A 16,669-nucleotide genomic window follows, 5' to 3' on the forward strand; every position below is an offset into this window, starting at 1 on the left:
ATCACCACCAAATCTTGGGCTTTGGATGATTTTGTTAGTTGTTTAAAAAAAGCCTCATCCACCTCTTCCACCTGGTTAGGTGGCCTGTAATAGACTCCTAGCATGACATCACTCTGGTTTTTTACCCCTTTTAGCCTAACCCAGAGACTCTCAACACTTCCATCTCCTAGGTCCATCTCCACTTCAGTCCAAGTGTGTACATTTTTAATATATAAGGCAACACCTCCTCCCTTTTTCCCCTGTCTATCCTTCCTGAGCAAGCTGTACCCATCCATAACAACATTCCAATCGTGTGTATTATCCCAACAAGTTTCAGTGATACCAACAATGTGATAGTTGTATTTATGTATTAGCACTTCCAGTTCTTCCTGATTATTACCCAGACTTCTCGCATTTGTATATAAGCATCTAAGATACTGATTTGATCTTGCCTCCCAGTTTTGCCCTGACCCTCCTGGTGTATATAGTGATCAGACAGCTTTCTTAAAACAAAGGCATTATTTTGGTAGTAGGAATAAAGCGTAAGGGGAAACGGATTTTTTAAAATTGTCTACACATATGTCTGTGATCTCCCAAACAACTACAGCCCCTCTCTGGAGAGGGGGTTCTTTTTAAACCATGCTATAGTTCTTTTGTTCTTCTGTGTCCCCAGACTTTGACCTATCTTGTCAAAACAAGTCCTGTAGGCTCAGCAGCAGATCAAACAAGTACTCAGAGCCAGTGATTCTGGTATTGTCCTTTAACAACTCTCAAGTGTTTGCTGAAAGAGTGGCTGTGACAGAGTGCTAGGTATGAAGTCAGCACTCTGGAGCTGATGAGGCAGACCTCTGCCTAATTTGTAGGTGGGGCAGGGCAGTAAGGCTAATTAAGCCATTAGCCAGATCCCACAAATAGGCACAGGAAGGAAGTGAAAAGGGAAAGAAGCAGGCAGTGAGAGAGAGATTGCTCTCCCTCTGCTTGTAAAGGTGCCTAGGTATGCTGTGAAGATAGTGGGACTCAATTATAAATAAACTGCACAGGGTGTTGGACCAGCACCAGGGTCTGTGTGTGGTTGGTAGACAGAGACAAAAGCAGGACCAAGGAGGCCCTGGTACAGTGGCTTATCTTGAGGTGGAGGTCTCTTTCCTGCCATTTTTCCAGATAGACTCCTGTTTGGTTTAACTCAAGACCTACAAAAACACCCCAATAACCAGACCAACATACTGTATTCATTAATTATTACAGGGCACCTCCAAAGCTGTCACAGCTCATACAACTATTAGAAATATAAAAGGAATATCACACACTTTTTACATCATAATGGATGCTATGTACCATGTTTACTGCACAGGAAAGATGTTGGAATAGCACAGAAATTCCCAATGATATAATTTCTAGCACTCCATGTGGGTGTCCACAACAGCAGTGTCTTGGGAAAAAGTCCAGGAAGGAGGTGGTCTACGCCTTAGAAGCCCCACAGCAGGAACTATCCCTCCTAAGATATATGAAATCCTGCCCTTCTGTCTGGAGGAACTTGAGGTTTCTCCCCTTGCCACTACTCCTTTGTAACCTGCAATTCTACAGATATTTCAGAGGGAAAGGAGTAAGTTATGTCTTACCGTTATCACCTAATTTACTGCCTCAGTGATAGTCTGATCCTTATCCTGGCCGGATGCTGGTATCTGCTGAAACATCAGCAGTCTCTTGTTTGGTAGTTGGGAACACTAATGTTTACCCACTGGACCAAACAAATATATTTATGCGAGGTCTATGAGAAATTTCAGCAATTTCTGATAACTCGGATAAGCAGATATTTAGTGCTTAGGGGTCTTGTTAAAGATAGTAGACACTGGTGGAGAATCGGCTTTTAATACAATCAACAAAAAAAACTTGAAATGCACAAATATGTATTCTATTCTTTAGTGAACTAAAATCTTTCAAAAACTTAGAAGCTTTCTGGTTACTTTGAAATCCTGTTTTCCTCCCATCTATGGCGGTGCCCAAACAGCTACTTACCTCTGTTTAGCGAAGCTGAATGGACACTCCAACATCTAGATTTCCCACTGTGCTGTGAAATCTGCAGACAGCTGTCCAGAAATCCATATTTTTTACTGGTAACAACCTTTCTCACACAGATGTTGCTTCATGAATACTGGAAATAAAATTTCTTGTGTGGTACATTTTGTAAGGCAGCACGTATACATATTATCTATCAATAATAATTGTATTTCAAGGTGACTGCTTTTTTTTTCTCCTGCTTTCTGATTTTATGCAATACAACTTCTTTTCTGTATGGGAAGACATCAGTGGTGCAAACAAAACAATGACTGAGCTGCCACAAGCTCTTAGCTCTGTGTATAAAGTTTGTTAGGTATATTTTGGGTGTGACTTATAGCCGGCGGAGCAGATGGATAATTTTACTACTGGATAACTAAGAATCAATGTGAATGTTATGCTGATGGTCAGAACAGTGAGCAGCATTACTAAACGGTCCATCAGTGGGAGCAGAGTCAGCAGCTGGACCATTTAGCAGCATAAATGGAAATGGCAATATGTCTAACTACTTTATTCTACAGGCAATAGGTACCTCACTGCTATCTGTACAACCTATGTTCCAGATAGTGCAGAAATTTTCCCCTTTTGAAAGGATAACCGTGTAGGATATAATAAAGTAGACCTTGTAACTTTTTATTCATCATTTTTTGTAACCACAGAGTTGCTTTGGTGTGTTCAGAGTTGGATTGCTAGCTGTAAAAACATTGTTGGCAGTTGGCATGTTAACTAACTCTGATAGGAACTGCCTTTTTATGCAAGAAAAGATTTTGAAAGCAAGACATCTGTAAAAGTTGGTACCAACAAGTGAACTTCAGGCTCTGGACATTTATTAACATGTTTGTTTAGTGTTTTGGGGAAAATCTATTCTGTTAAAATTGTTTATTTTTAATAAAATAATTTGTTTTTCCCCACCTCAATGTTTGTAACAGGGCAGAATAAGCTGTACTGGAAGGCTGATGGTTCAGGCTGTCAATCAGAGAGGACGGAGTCCTCGAACACCCCCCACCCAGCCTCATATCAGAAGGTACCATAGATGTTTTCTTTACACATTCATCACTGCAGCTGCTAAACATATTTTGCACAAAGGTGCTGGCAGGATTAGAGAGTTGGGAAGAAAGTATATGTGCAATATGGCACACAGGAAGAAACCTAATCTTCTCTTGTATCCAAAAATCCCTATAACTTTTGGAGCCATGAGATGTACAACAGGCAACTTATACAACTGTGTGATCTTAGTTTTTTAATCCTTGTCCTCCCTCACTTCCTTGTTTGCCATGTTCACTTGCTGCATCTTGTCCTAGTCCTGGTCTACACCTAAAACTTAGGTCAACCTAGCTACATCATTCAGGGCTATGAAAAATGTCATGTCCTGTGCGATGTAGCTAGGTCACCCTAACCATCACAGTATATGCAGCCAGGACGATGAAAGAATTCTTCCAGTTTGGTTAACCAAGTAGAGGGTCCCAGTTCAAGTGTCTGCTGTGGTGGCATATATTCGTTCTGTTCATTGGTTATGCCCACTGCAGTATCTTGCCATCAGCTGCCAATTACAACACAGAGTGTAGATATGACAGCACTAATTACTACATTCAGGATGAAATTAATGGATTTTGTTGCTCACATGAACAGTTAGCAACTGAGGAAGTATATATGTTACAAATACTGCACGGAAAACAGAGCCCTGCTAAATATTAAATTAGATACTAGAAAGTCCTGATAAAACTGTGGTCAGTTGTTTATGAGGATGATTCTCAGATCCCCCACTCTTATTTCTCCACTTTATTTCCTCCTTTCTCAGAATTCTTCATGTTACCTGATCCTTATTTCTGGACAAGGAAGCCTGTGATGCATTTTTCTCTGGGTCTCATAAGCCTCACTCCTGAGTTGGCCAAAAGGTGGTCACTCAAGTGTTGAAAAGCACTTCTCACCCACCCTCACCTAGTGCTATGCAAACTGCCTCCATAAAGTTCCAGGCCTAAATTCAAACCCTTTCCACAGCAGTGTGTTGCACACTGTCATTAAGCCACTAAGCCCACAAAAGCTAGTTTTATGTCCATTTTGCATAGTAAATGCAGTGGAGGAGCTATTCCAGGACTGCACAGCCACTGATTCATCAGTAGGTTGATATTCAATATCCCTTGTTGCACTGAATCAGCACCTTTTGCAATTAAAAGCCTCTTATTAATCTCTGATAGGAAGAGCTGCCACTAGGAATTGTGGGTCAGAGCTGCAAGGAGCCTGCAGGTCACTAACTTCTAGAGAAGACAGTGTAAAAGCCTTTTGGAGGGGTTAGGGGGGCACTTAAAATTTAGGAAGACGGGAACATGCAGATGAGTGAGCGGGAAAGAAAAGAGAAAAAGAAGAAACAGAGAACATCAAGCAACAGAGATCAGTCTGGCTATGTTCTTTAAAAGAGCTCTCTTTGGTTTTTCAGCCCGTCCAAAAATATTTGTATTTCTCCAAGACAAAAACAAATGGAAACAGATATGAAGGTTGATATGCAAAATAAACTCCTAGTACATGCTAACTGAAGGCAGAATTTCACTTTTAGAGCCATGCAAATATTATTGGCCAAATGAATTCAGTTACAGTTGAGCAATCCTAGTTTGTTGCAGTAGGGTGTCACTGTGGGCAGAGTTTGGCCATAGAAGAAATGAATTCATTGGAGCTGCATGATTGTAGCAGAGGACAGAAACTGGCGATATATCTGTTTTAATTATATATATTTAAATTTACTAAGTAAAATAGGACATTACAGAGATTGCAAAGAGAACCTTTTGCTAAATAAATTACTTATATAATGGAAATATTGTTACTTTCAGTTGAAAAGGAACTGGTTAGCCACAGACTAGGGTACAATAAATTAATGGCCAAGAACTGCTGATCACAGAAATTACAGAAAACTGTATTTTGGGTGGAGGAAATCTGCAGATTCGTCATATTTTCTGCATTTTTCTTCCCATGTCCTTTTATTTTTACCAAGAACAGTTTAATGTCACAAGATCTTTTGTTGTTTAGTGTGTGTTGCTTATGAGCTAAATTCTCATTCATCTTACAGCACAGTGAGTTGCTTTTGAAATGATTATAAATATCACAGACAGATAACTGTTTAGTGAAGAATAATCCTCCAGAACAGATGAACAAAATTTAATTCACATTAATGTAAATGTAAAATAAATGTCTTTAAGTAGTAACAAATAAGATAATAATGGAAAATCTAATGTGGAACCTAATATATTTGTAAATTGAGATAGTCGTTAGCTTCTTCTATTTTCTTAAATGTAATTATTGACAGTACAGATTTTCTGGCTTAATCAGTAATAGAGAGGGTTTCAGATGTATGAAGACTAAAGCAGAGTTGTGGCTGTAAATATAAAGTATTGCCAAAATTCTTGTACATTTTCTTTCACAGAATAAATGAAAACTAAAACATATTACTATGTATATAAACAAACTACCATGTTAGATAAGTCATTCATTGTGAATGAGATAATTTTTTACTTCATATCTTTGCTACAAAATGTAGACTGAATCAAATTAATAAATATAGAGAGAGTCATATTTAGTTGATTTTTGAGCTAAATTCTGCTCTGTTATGCTGGTGTAAATATGGAATTATTACAATGGGATCCAATGGAGTTAATCTAGATTTATACCAGTCTGAGATCTGAATTTGGTTCTTCAACTTCACCAGAAAACATGGGGAAATGTCTAATAAACAATGTATTTCATATATTATTTTAAGACCTCGATCTCGATCAAGGGACAGTGGCGATGAAAATGAACCAATTCAGGAACGATTCTTCCGACCTCATTTCCTGCAGGCTCCTGGAGACCTGATTGTTCAAGAAGGAAAACTCTGCAGAATGGACTGCAAGGCAAGTATCAAGTTTGTTAAAATTAGTCTTTCTGTTGAACCAGAGAGGGAACTCTGTTCAAATTCAGCTGTATCCTGTAATACTCATGCACCTCAGATTTCACTGGGAATTCTAGGTACACAAAGGAGGCAGAATTAAACGCAGGATGCAGACTTGACCTTTGGCAAAGCCTCTTATTGGGGCCCACCCTTGTGGAGGGGGGAAGGAGGGGCTAAGATGTAAAGAAGACTTTCAGTATTTCTTTTCTTAGAATAAAGCCAGCTTGAAAGTTAAGTGATACTTTTACAAAATTTCAAACATGTGAGTTTGTATTATTGATTTATCCAAAAGGTGAAGGTGAGTCAATAGCATTTCCAACAGCCCACAGCTGGCTGTTGAGGTCCATGAAAACCATGACTAAACGTACTTCAGTTTATTGGAAGGAATGCAAGTCAGTTAGTGACTACAGGTTAATGCCATTGCTGTACTCATGGCACAAGTTCCTTCCTGGCTAATAGACTGCAACAGAATCCACTCCTATGATGAGCAGCCATTAAGCCCTGTGCTGACAGGGAAGGGCAGCTCACTAATAGGAATAATCTTCTTTTTTCCACCTCTTAGTTATACACAAGAAGTCAGTAAGCACAGCTCTGAGAATAATATTTGTCTATCTGCTGTAACTAAAACTCACAAGTTGTAGATCCTACATAAGCAGTGACTGTGACTTTGAATGCTCTAAGGGACATTCTTCACCACATAGTATATATATTATAGAAAATATTACCCTAACCAACTTCAGTAGCCCTTTTTAACTAAGAGTGAGACAGCAAGTTTCACTGATATAATTTGCTCTAAGTACACATGGTAATTTGAAGTTTTTTGCTCTTTTTCTCAAGCACGCATTAAAGCATTAAATTTAACATCTTCCCTTTGTAACACTTACTTTCAACCTACTACTCTGTATGTATACGTGCCTATGTATATAGAAAAAGAGAGAGACATTCCCTACACAGGTCACCTGCCCTGTTAAGAAAAATAAACATGAATGAACAGAATGGCTAGTGGAGAGAACTACTGCTAGATAGCATCTAGCCTGATCTGATTCATCCCTCTGTAGTGGCTTTCATCCTGAAGTCCCAGAGGTTAAAAACTTACGTAAATTAGTGTCATTGTAAAGTAAAGTATTCCTTTGTAAATTACAGATTGTTTCGATCATTTCTTCCTTTTTAAGAAAGTTTCTTGTTCAGTTGCACACATTTCAGTGAACCAGTTCACCTTGATTTGGTTCTAAGCATGAAAGGAGATAACCTTTTCCCTCCAATAACAGCAGTACCATAGTGTTATTCTCCTAACCCCTTTTCATGTGTTAGTTGAGAATATTATCTACATACACCCTGTTATGATTAAAACAAAGGCCAAATGATCTTTCCAGTGCACAGCTTAAGGATCAATTCTCTGTTGTACTCATGTGAAGTGACTCTGCTATTAAAAGGAAAATGGACACTCAAAGAGACTGAATGAGAGCCTAAACACTGAGTGGAAAGAGGGACTTTGGGCCACTCTCTTAGCTCAGAGAGAATGACTTCTACAACTGGGTTGTGTAAACTGGACATGCACGTCCATGTGAACAGAGATGTGAATCTAACAAACACACAATGCTTGTTGGCAACCAATCCTTTTAGCCCATTTTGGTCTGTTTGAAATCTTACAAAGGTAGGACCAAAACTTAGCTTGGTAGAGAGACTTGTGCCTTTGTATAAGATAATTAATTAAAATTCAGATGTCAGCTGTTTACTTTTAAACAATTAGTGTCTCATAATACAATATCTTACTCTTATTTTTCTAAGTAGTATGTATTGTGGATGAAACATCTTTCAACACTGTCGATGGTTCAAACCATCTGAATACAAAGTTCTGTAGATGGCATTGTCTATAATAAGCAATACATAACTGGAATGGAATTTGGAGTTCAATAACAGATTACCAATGGGTTTGTTTTTTGAAGGAAGAATTGATTCACAAACCAGTTGTCATCCTTCGTCTGTAAATTTCCCACAAGAAAAGAATTCTGAAAGTTTCTTTTCTCATTCAGAATCAAGGGCAACATTCCACAAAGATGACAGGTGATATCCAACCTTTTGTTCTGTAATCTATTACTTTGTTACTTAGATTCAAAATATATTTTAATGCTGAAATCTAGTCAGTCATACCTGGGATCCCACTGAAACTTATGGCGTTGTACAAGGTGTAATTTGACCCAGTTGCACTCCTGTGTGTAACTGAGGGCAACATTTGGTTCATTGTATTTTGTCATACACATAAATTTTCTTACAGAAACATTCCTCCTTTTTCTCTGTGGTATGAAATAAGGAGTTTCCTACTGTTCTGTATTGCTAAGACTCTGTTCCATTCTGTTTATATTTAAGGTCAGTGGATTACCAACTCCAGATCTAAGCTGGCAACTCAATGGAAGACCAATTCGTCCTGATAGTTCTCACAAAATGTTGGTGCGTGAGAACGGTGTACACTCTCTCATCATAGAGCCAGTCACAGCTAGGGATTCTGGAATCTACACGTGCATTGCAACCAATCGAGCTGGTCAAAACACATTCAGCCTGGAGCTCATTGTTGCAGGTAATCTCTTCATGCTAAGACTACGCGTTGAAAATTGTTTGAGGCGTACATGAAATATTGAAAATGTAAGTTGAAGTTCTCTAGGAAAGACGATGGAATTATTATCCAGTAAAATTGGTATCTCATTAATTCAAGGAGGTGAGTGTTTGAACTATCATATGTTCAAATAAATGCATATTGTGCATGGTTACAAATGTGAAAAGAGATGTATAACTGTATTTGTTACTTTGAACCAGATCCTTGTCAATGCTCTGACCCCTTTGTGCCCCTCCAGAAACACAGAGGGACTCTAAAACTGCCATTAAACTGACAGATGAAGATACTCCTGGTAGGAAGAAAACTCTGGCTGTGTTCCACTTGTCACTCAAGAATAGGGGGCATGCTGAGAAGAGAGAGAGGGCCAGCAGGCACTGCAGCCAGAAGAATAGTCATTACCAGTTGACATTGGGAAAGCAATGGAGCCCAAACATTTAGCTAAGTTTGCCCCCGTCTCTTGAGTTCTGTGCTAAACACAACTCAGCCAGCTCCTTGCAATAGCTCCAGTATTAACACTGTATTTTGCAGGGATACAGCAAGTGCTTGGGGATCTGATAGTATGTAGCAGCCTATCAGGCTGATTGAGAGAAGGAGAGCTTGAAACTCAGTAGGACAGCAAGGAAACTAAAAGGTAACATTAAAAAGGATCAAATGAAGTCCTCCTTCCTCCAGAGAGGGTATGAGAAAACAAATCATATGACAGATGTTAATCACATCCCTTAATACACTAATGGAAGGTATTCAGATACTACGGCGAGGAGCACAGGCTAAGCATCTATACAAAATAGGATGGGGGGGGAGTAGTGGACTGTTTTGTTTTAGTGGGGTATTTTAGTTTTACATTTTGTGGGGGTGTTGGTCATATTAGCTCTTGGAGCCCATGGTCACAGGACATTCAAAAGACTATATGGAAGAGATATAAGTTGAAATGACACTATTTATGTTAAAATATTTTATTGCTGAACAATTAGACACAGTGCAGAGCATATGCTGATGGTCAGCTGGGCAAAGAAGAAATTTTATCCCAAATTCCTTTTGTGTATGTGCACAATCAGCCAAAAGATATGCTACTACATTTGTCTGAAGTACACTTGAGGCATTAATGGAGACCACAAACCAGACTAGATTGCCAAACTAAGAGGGAGCTCAAATATTTGTATGGGACCAGTTTTGACAGCTAATGGACATACCTCACAGGATCCCAAAAAAGGAAGCCTCTTTCATTTGACAATATTGAGTGGGCCTTGTTCAGCTGAACTGAGAATTTAAGTATTTCACCCTGCTCTATTAGAACCCATCTTTCTCTTATTAAAGTCATACACAGGACAAGTTTTACTTCCCTGAAACAGGTGCGGGTCTAATGCAATTATTTTTAAAGTTTACTGCCACGAACTAGTGGTTTAAAATCTTCTACCTTTAACTGAATAACTGCAATGGAGGCTGAATGGTAATAGAATGTTGTCACTGTAAATATTGTTGCCATTTCTACGGTGTTTTCACAGCTAAGGAAGAACACAAGCCACCTGTGTTTATAGAGAAGCTACAGAACACAGGAGTGGCTGATGGATATCCCGTGCGACTGGAGTGTCGAGTCTCTGGGGTGCCATACCCTCAGATATTTTGGAAGAAAGAGAATGAGTCACTTACTTACAACACTGAAAGAGTGAGGTTAGAGCAGTTTAGTATTATATAATTAATCTCACTGACAAAGATCAAAGTAAATCATGACTGAAATAACCTTCAGGGAATATGAGGCTGTAAGAATACTTAGTGCAAGGTTCACAAAGGGACTAAAGGTGCCTAACTGCCACTTTAGCTACCTAAATCCCAGAATCAGACCCTCCTGGGATTCACAAAATGCCCACTCAGCTACCCCCAAACCCTGTAGGCACCTAAACTCATTCTATGCTTAAATTTTTACGGTGAAAGTTCTCTGTTTCTGCCTCTGAGCATGAGCACTGCTGCCCCATGGCAGACATACAAACACTTAAGTCCCAGTGGTTCACACATGAGGGGAAGCTTCACAAGCCTCTAGGTAAACTCTGAGTTCACTTAGCAAATGAGCTATTTGTAGGGGGACTTACTCAAAATGAGTGGGGGGTAGGAGGAGGATGACCTCTCTTATAACTTAGGGGTGAGGGTTCTCAACAGGGATGTGGGAGAGCCGGTATCTTGTGTACCTACTCCAATGAATTTAATTATTTATTCATAGTGGGAAGGATTCAACAGCAGAGACTGAAGGAGCCCCATGTCAAAGTAGCCCAAGGGTTAGAGCACTCTCCTAGGAGGCAGCAGATCCCAGTTCAAATCCCTTTTCCCCTTCAAGTAGAGGGGGGGACTTGAACCAGATGTTTCCTTCAGACAAGTGCTCTAACCACTGTGCTAGAGAGTATGAGGTGCCTAATGCTAAGAGAGAATTCAAACAGCAGGAGGTCCCTATGACAGTGGCTTCTATGAATCCCATCCCAAGGTGACTGTCTTCCCACATTCATTATGTATATGTAAACATATACATCTGGAAAAAAAGAATATAGTCCCCCATTCTGTGAGTATCTTAGGAAGCAATGCCTGAAAAAGATTTGAGAACTGTGGTGGATAATCAGCTGAACATGAGCTCCCCCTGTGATGCTGTGACCAACAGAATTAAAGATGATCCTAGGATGCATAAATAGGAATCTCACATAGGAGTAGAGATGTTATTTTACCTCTGTACTTCACACTGGTGTGACTGCTGCTGGATTATCCAGTTTTGCTGTCCACAAAGGCTAGTGATAAATTGGAGAGGGTTTTGGAGACAAGCTACAATGATTAAAAGCTATGCCTTATAGTGACAGACTCCAGGAGCTCAAGCTATTTAGCTTAATACAGGGAAAGCTAAGGGATGACTTGTGTACAGTCTGTAAGTACTACTGTGGAACAAATATTTAACAATGGCTCATCTATCTAAACAGAAAGGAAATGTTCAATCCAATGGCTGGAAGTTGAAGCTAGACAAATCCAGACCAGAAATACGATGTACATGTTGTCACTGGAACAGTTTACCAAGGGCTGTGGTAAATTCTCCATCCCTGACAATTTTTAAAGCAAGACAGATCCTCCCCAAATAACCCTTAGAGCCTGTGCACTATACAGGAGGAGGACAGACTAAGTGAGCACACTGGTCCTTTCTGGCCTTGGATTCTACAAGTCTGTGAATAGGAAACCTAGGCACTGAATTCAGGCTTCGTGAACCCCAGTGACTGTTTAGAGGCTTCTTTGTGAACCTAGCCCTGAGTGTTTTATTATGTGCTCTTAACATGAAGTAATCCTCACAGGAGGCCTGTGAAGTATTAATGTCTTCATCTACAAAAGGGGAATATGAAGCACATGACTTTCTCAAAACTATGACTATCTGTCTCTCATTCCTTAAAGGTCAAATTTGTTATTCTTCCTCAAAGTTTCTTTTTTGAAGTTTTGACTTGGAAATGCAATTGAAACCTAAGCTCTAAAGTACGTCTTGAATTGTGGACGAGACAAAGATTGGTTACTGAGATATTAGCCAGATGTTAATTGTGCATCTTGACTTGTTTTAAAAATTAAGCTCAGATTCATTTTCCACTTGCTGTGCACATCTCTCTCATTCCTTTAGTGGGAGCTGGATGTTTGTCAAGAGGAAATAAAACCTACTATCTGTAAATTTGTTGCTTTAAATTTGTGCTTGTAATGATATGTTTAAACACAATAAACCATGGCCACACTGGCTGTTAAGTAATTTAAGTTTTAATAACTTTTTCTTGTCCCCCATTTAGTATGCACCAGGATAACCATGGCTACATTTGCCTGCTTATTCAGGGAGCTACAAAAGAAGATGCTGGTTGGTATACTGTGTCAGCTAAGAATGAGGCTGGGATTGTGTCCTGCACGGCCAGGCTTGATGTTTATAGTAAGTGCCTTCTATTCTGAGATATGCAGTTAAATTAAACCAATCTACCCAAAAACCAGCAGTTCTAAAAACCTTAGTTTATCCCACAAAGGCTTACACTGATCTCTTTCTCTTTTGTTTATAGTTTCTTCACAATAATAATGATCCTCATCAAGACAGCAAATACTCTGTCAAAGTATACTTCACCACCTTTCAAATACTTACACAAACCGAGCATGCTGGTTTCTTTACTTGCTTGGAAGACTACATCTAGCTTATTTACACATGCATCCTTATCAGTAACTCTAGAGAGCAGCATGACATTTTCTTTTGGTCCTTCTTACAATGCTCTGCTAGCATCAGCTTTTAACCTTTATTAGTATTACCTAAACACGCTTGAGACAGGTGCCAATGGCAGAGTCTGTTGTAGCTTAATTAGACCAGTACCGTTTCTCTGTTGTGAACTGATCTTAAACCAAACTTAGATAATGTTGGACAGCAATCTGACCTGTTTATCATTTTGAGCAAAATGTTTATTCTTGTTACGTCCACACAATAATGGGGTGGTGATGGTGTAACTTGTTACAAGCAGCAGATCTGCACAGGACTCGGCCTAGCTTTGTCACACCACATCGCAGAGGGGGACAAGGGTAATCTGATTTGTTCCATTGGGCACCTACTGGAGTAATTCCATTGAAGATCAATTACAGTAGTGGAGATTTTCACCCGGGGGGGGAGGAATGTCTTGCAGCATTCTGGTGTAATTTTTCTGGACATCTTGGGAGCAGCAATGGCAAATTTTGTACTTGGCCAGTGGGAATGTAGTCACAGTGCAGGTCTTTCAGAAGTAAGGATGGGAGGTGGTTGAGAAGGCTTAGCTGATGGGTAACACAGTAAAATAGTGGAGGCAAACAATTTACAGGCTTTTCTTGTGCAGTAAGGACATAACACAGGTTAAGTGGCACTGACAAAGTGAGAGCAGTGGAGGAGAGAACAGGGTTGACTTATGTAAATCAGTACATAAAGTCTAGAGTTGCTAATTCCCAGCCGTTCAAGTGAAAGAATTTATCGGGAGTTTAGAACTGAACAGTACAGGAGTGTGCCTATAGTACTTCTGTTATCTAAGTTAAGAAGGGTGAACCTAATTTGTTTTTTTCAAATCTGTAGCTCAGTGGCAACAACAACCTCAAACCACCAAGCCAAAGAAGGTGCGTCCCTCAGCCAGTCGATATGCAGCACTTTCTGACCAAGGACTAGACATCAAGGCAGCATTCCAGCCTGAAGCAAACCCAGTTCATCTGACATTGCAGTGTGGCTTGGTAGAGAGCGATGACCTGTAGACCCGAGCTGCCAGATCCATCATTTTCTTTCAAAGCAGAAACACTGAAAGCCATTGCCTTGACCAATGATACTTCTATGTCACTTTATGTAAAGCCAGACACCTTCAAGTACAAAAATCCCCATCATAACCATATATTTCTTATTCCTACCAAATTAGGATAGGTAGCTGATTAAATGTTCACATTGCACAGAAAATCACATTCACTGTTCAGTTCCTTATGCCTATATTGCTAGAACTCTTATAACCTTTCATAAAGGCCAAAATACTTCTGAAAAATCTGGTTCAGTTAGTAAACAGTACAGTATTTATCACAGAGTGCCTTCCTAAGCAAGATGTAGATGCTACATGGTATTAATGGTGTGAGAAGTTTCATTTAAGGCTATTAGACCATAAAGGAAATTAACATGTATAGTTATATTTTTACAATTCAAAAATGTCAAGGCAGAGTGATTGATAGGTACAGAGAACAAGTGCAATATTGTAAGAATAAAACAGGAAGGAAAAACTGAAACAAAATACCTTGTCTCTGCAATGAGAAAGGAAATACATGCCTTAAAATGTTAGAACTGCCACTACTATATAGCAAGGCTGACACCTTTGTCCTTAAGATTTTTTTTTTTTTTTTGCCAGCGACAAGGCTTACTTACAAACATACTACAAGGCTAATTTAAGCATAAATAATTGAACCTAGTCAAAATAATGAGAGATGAGGCATAATATACTACTACAGACTATAAATCCTAGCACCCAAGTAAGGGATACTTTTGGGGGAGAGAAAAATGCCAACAGTATAGTTTTACTACATAAGATTAGCAAAAAGGGTTGGGGCTGGGCGGGGGGGGGGGGGGGACTATGGATGTTTTTAGTTTTTTTAAAACAGATCTTGAAAACTAACAGAACACTGCCATTCACATATTTGAAATTCCCAAATCAGCAGAAAGCTATGGAGTTTATGTAGTGGACATTTATGATTGTGTAGAGCTTGTGACTATGTATGAGGATTTTAGGAATGTAGAGCAAGTGGAAAAAATGGACTGAGTCTGCAATCAGAGTTTAAATGATGAACATATATCATAGGGGGTAGGCTAGTAGAATGAAGATGGAGAAAGCAGAAGTGCTGTAATATTTTCTTAAGATAACGTGTAGGTGGTGAATGATAAATATTGTTTTCTTCCCTAGTGTATGATAACAGACTAACCATGCTGTGGCTAGGGACTGCATGCAGTAGGTGAAGACTTTAGCACAGAGGCTACTTTCAGAATGCAAAGCAATTCCACATCAAACTGGACTCTATCTAGTCTACTGTACTAGGCAGTTTTGACTCTGAACCAAGTAGTTTAGTTGAGATGGCAGAAGAATTTTAATTGGGCCTAAGGGGAGAAAAATTGATGGTACGAGAGTACTTCGATATAAAAGGAACATGCTGTATTCCTTATATGAAGCACATATGGTTATCTTTCATTATTTATAATAAAAAGTGTTGAAATCTCTCTCAGCTCAGTTATTCAAGTCCATTATTAGTTTGTTTGTGGACTACCATATATTTTGCATTACTGCTATACATATATTGTTTCATACCTCTTTGTAAGTATACAAACCAATTTTTTTTTTTTTTTTAGTGACTAACCTTTAGCACAGAAGACAGTACTAGTCTATGCAGCTTGGTGCAGGTTATGCCCACAGTTACAGGCATTGCTTATCTAAATTAATATCATACAGTCTATCATATGGAAATATCCTACCTATATTTTAGAGTAAAGTATGTCTTATTTGCCAAGTTTTTCTTGACTGCTAATTTACTGTTTGTTTAGCTTAACTATCATTATTTTGACACCTTTTATTTGTATTTATAAAAAAGTACCATCATTACTTTGGATTGTTGTGCTGACATAATGTGGGTTTAGCATCAATAAACATTACACAAATAGAAAATTGTCATTTCGTGGGCAAAAGTGGTCATAGCTAGCTATTTCTATAAAGGTCATGTGATAAATTTCCAAATTCTATATTTGGATACCAACAAGATTAGGATTGTGAGCTGGAAATAAAGTGACCCTTCTTAGAAACTTCAAAGAATCTTAGTTGGTTTAAGGAATCTCCTTCGCTGATTTAAACCTGGAGGGCGGGGGGAAAGACCCTTTTATTACAGCGTAATAGTTTAGTTTAAAAAATGTTTCATATTCAATGTGCATCTCCATTCATCCTGCACACATTGTTGCATTTGAACTGTCTATAATACCCAAACCATGCTACTTACCGAGTAGAAGAGAAACTGTAATTGTGTCATAGAGGCCATCTTGTGATTAAGATCAGTTGTTGATTATGTTTCTATTTAAAAAAAAAACCTATTTAGTAGGTACACAGAATTGTTTGCCAAACCGCCACATTTTCTAACACATTATATAGCACAGTATACTTATTACTGAGATTTTAGCTGCCTTAACGTACCATTATCCTAGTGTAAGGACAGCCTTTACCCAAAGAAAGACAGTCCTCACTCTAAAATGCAAAACACTAAATCCAAGAAGAAAAAAAAATGTTGTGCTCCATATGTTGCAAGTTTATTCTTTACATGGAGGGCAAAGTATTATTATTCAGTACAGCTCTAATTTACTAATTGGTTTATATTTAGGAACAGTTCCATATAATTAACCCCACAGCAACTCACTCAGCAAAACAGAGTCCTGACATAAGTGGTAGTAATGTCATTGATACCAGTGGTGTTGCCCCTGCTTACTTACTAGATCTGTATTTGGCACAGTAAATTAAATCTGATGGGCTTTTGAGAACCAGAGTACTTGTTTTATAAAACAACTTGTCCCTCTAGTTTGCTATTGATGTGTTAAAAGTAGCTCCTATCAAATA

At 38.8% G+C, this 16,669-nt stretch overlaps 1 protein-coding gene across 6 annotated transcripts in view; it reads left to right on the forward strand.

Annotated features, from left to right (window-relative positions):
• Positions 1–15,736, forward strand: part of PALLD (palladin, cytoskeletal associated protein) — a 345,921-nt gene extending 330,185 nt beyond the window's left edge. For 3 of the 6 annotated variants that reach the window (XM_075066366.1, XM_075066362.1, XM_075066364.1), the window contains 6 exons: positions 2,964–3,058; positions 5,780–5,912; positions 8,318–8,525; positions 10,064–10,229; positions 12,350–12,483; positions 13,630–15,736. In XM_075066366.1, coding sequence (XP_074922467.1) covers positions 2,964–3,058; positions 5,780–5,912; positions 8,318–8,525; positions 10,064–10,229; positions 12,350–12,483; positions 13,630–13,802 — 909 coding nt within the window. In that variant the 3' untranslated portion in view covers positions 13,803–15,736. Of the gene's footprint in view, positions 1–2,963; positions 3,059–5,779; positions 5,913–8,317; positions 8,526–10,063; positions 10,230–12,349; positions 12,484–12,607; positions 12,659–13,629 lie in introns of all 6 variants that reach the window. The other 3 variants (XM_075066365.1, XM_032803662.2, XM_075066363.1) reach the window with 2 other exon arrangements.
• Positions 15,737–16,669: the final 933 nt, after the last annotated feature.

Source organism: Chelonoidis abingdonii, chromosome 5 (genome assembly GCF_003597395.2).
Source record: "Chelonoidis abingdonii isolate Lonesome George chromosome 5, CheloAbing_2.0, whole genome shotgun sequence".
Classification (NCBI taxonomy): domain Eukaryota; kingdom Metazoa; phylum Chordata; order Testudines; family Testudinidae; genus Chelonoidis; species Chelonoidis abingdonii.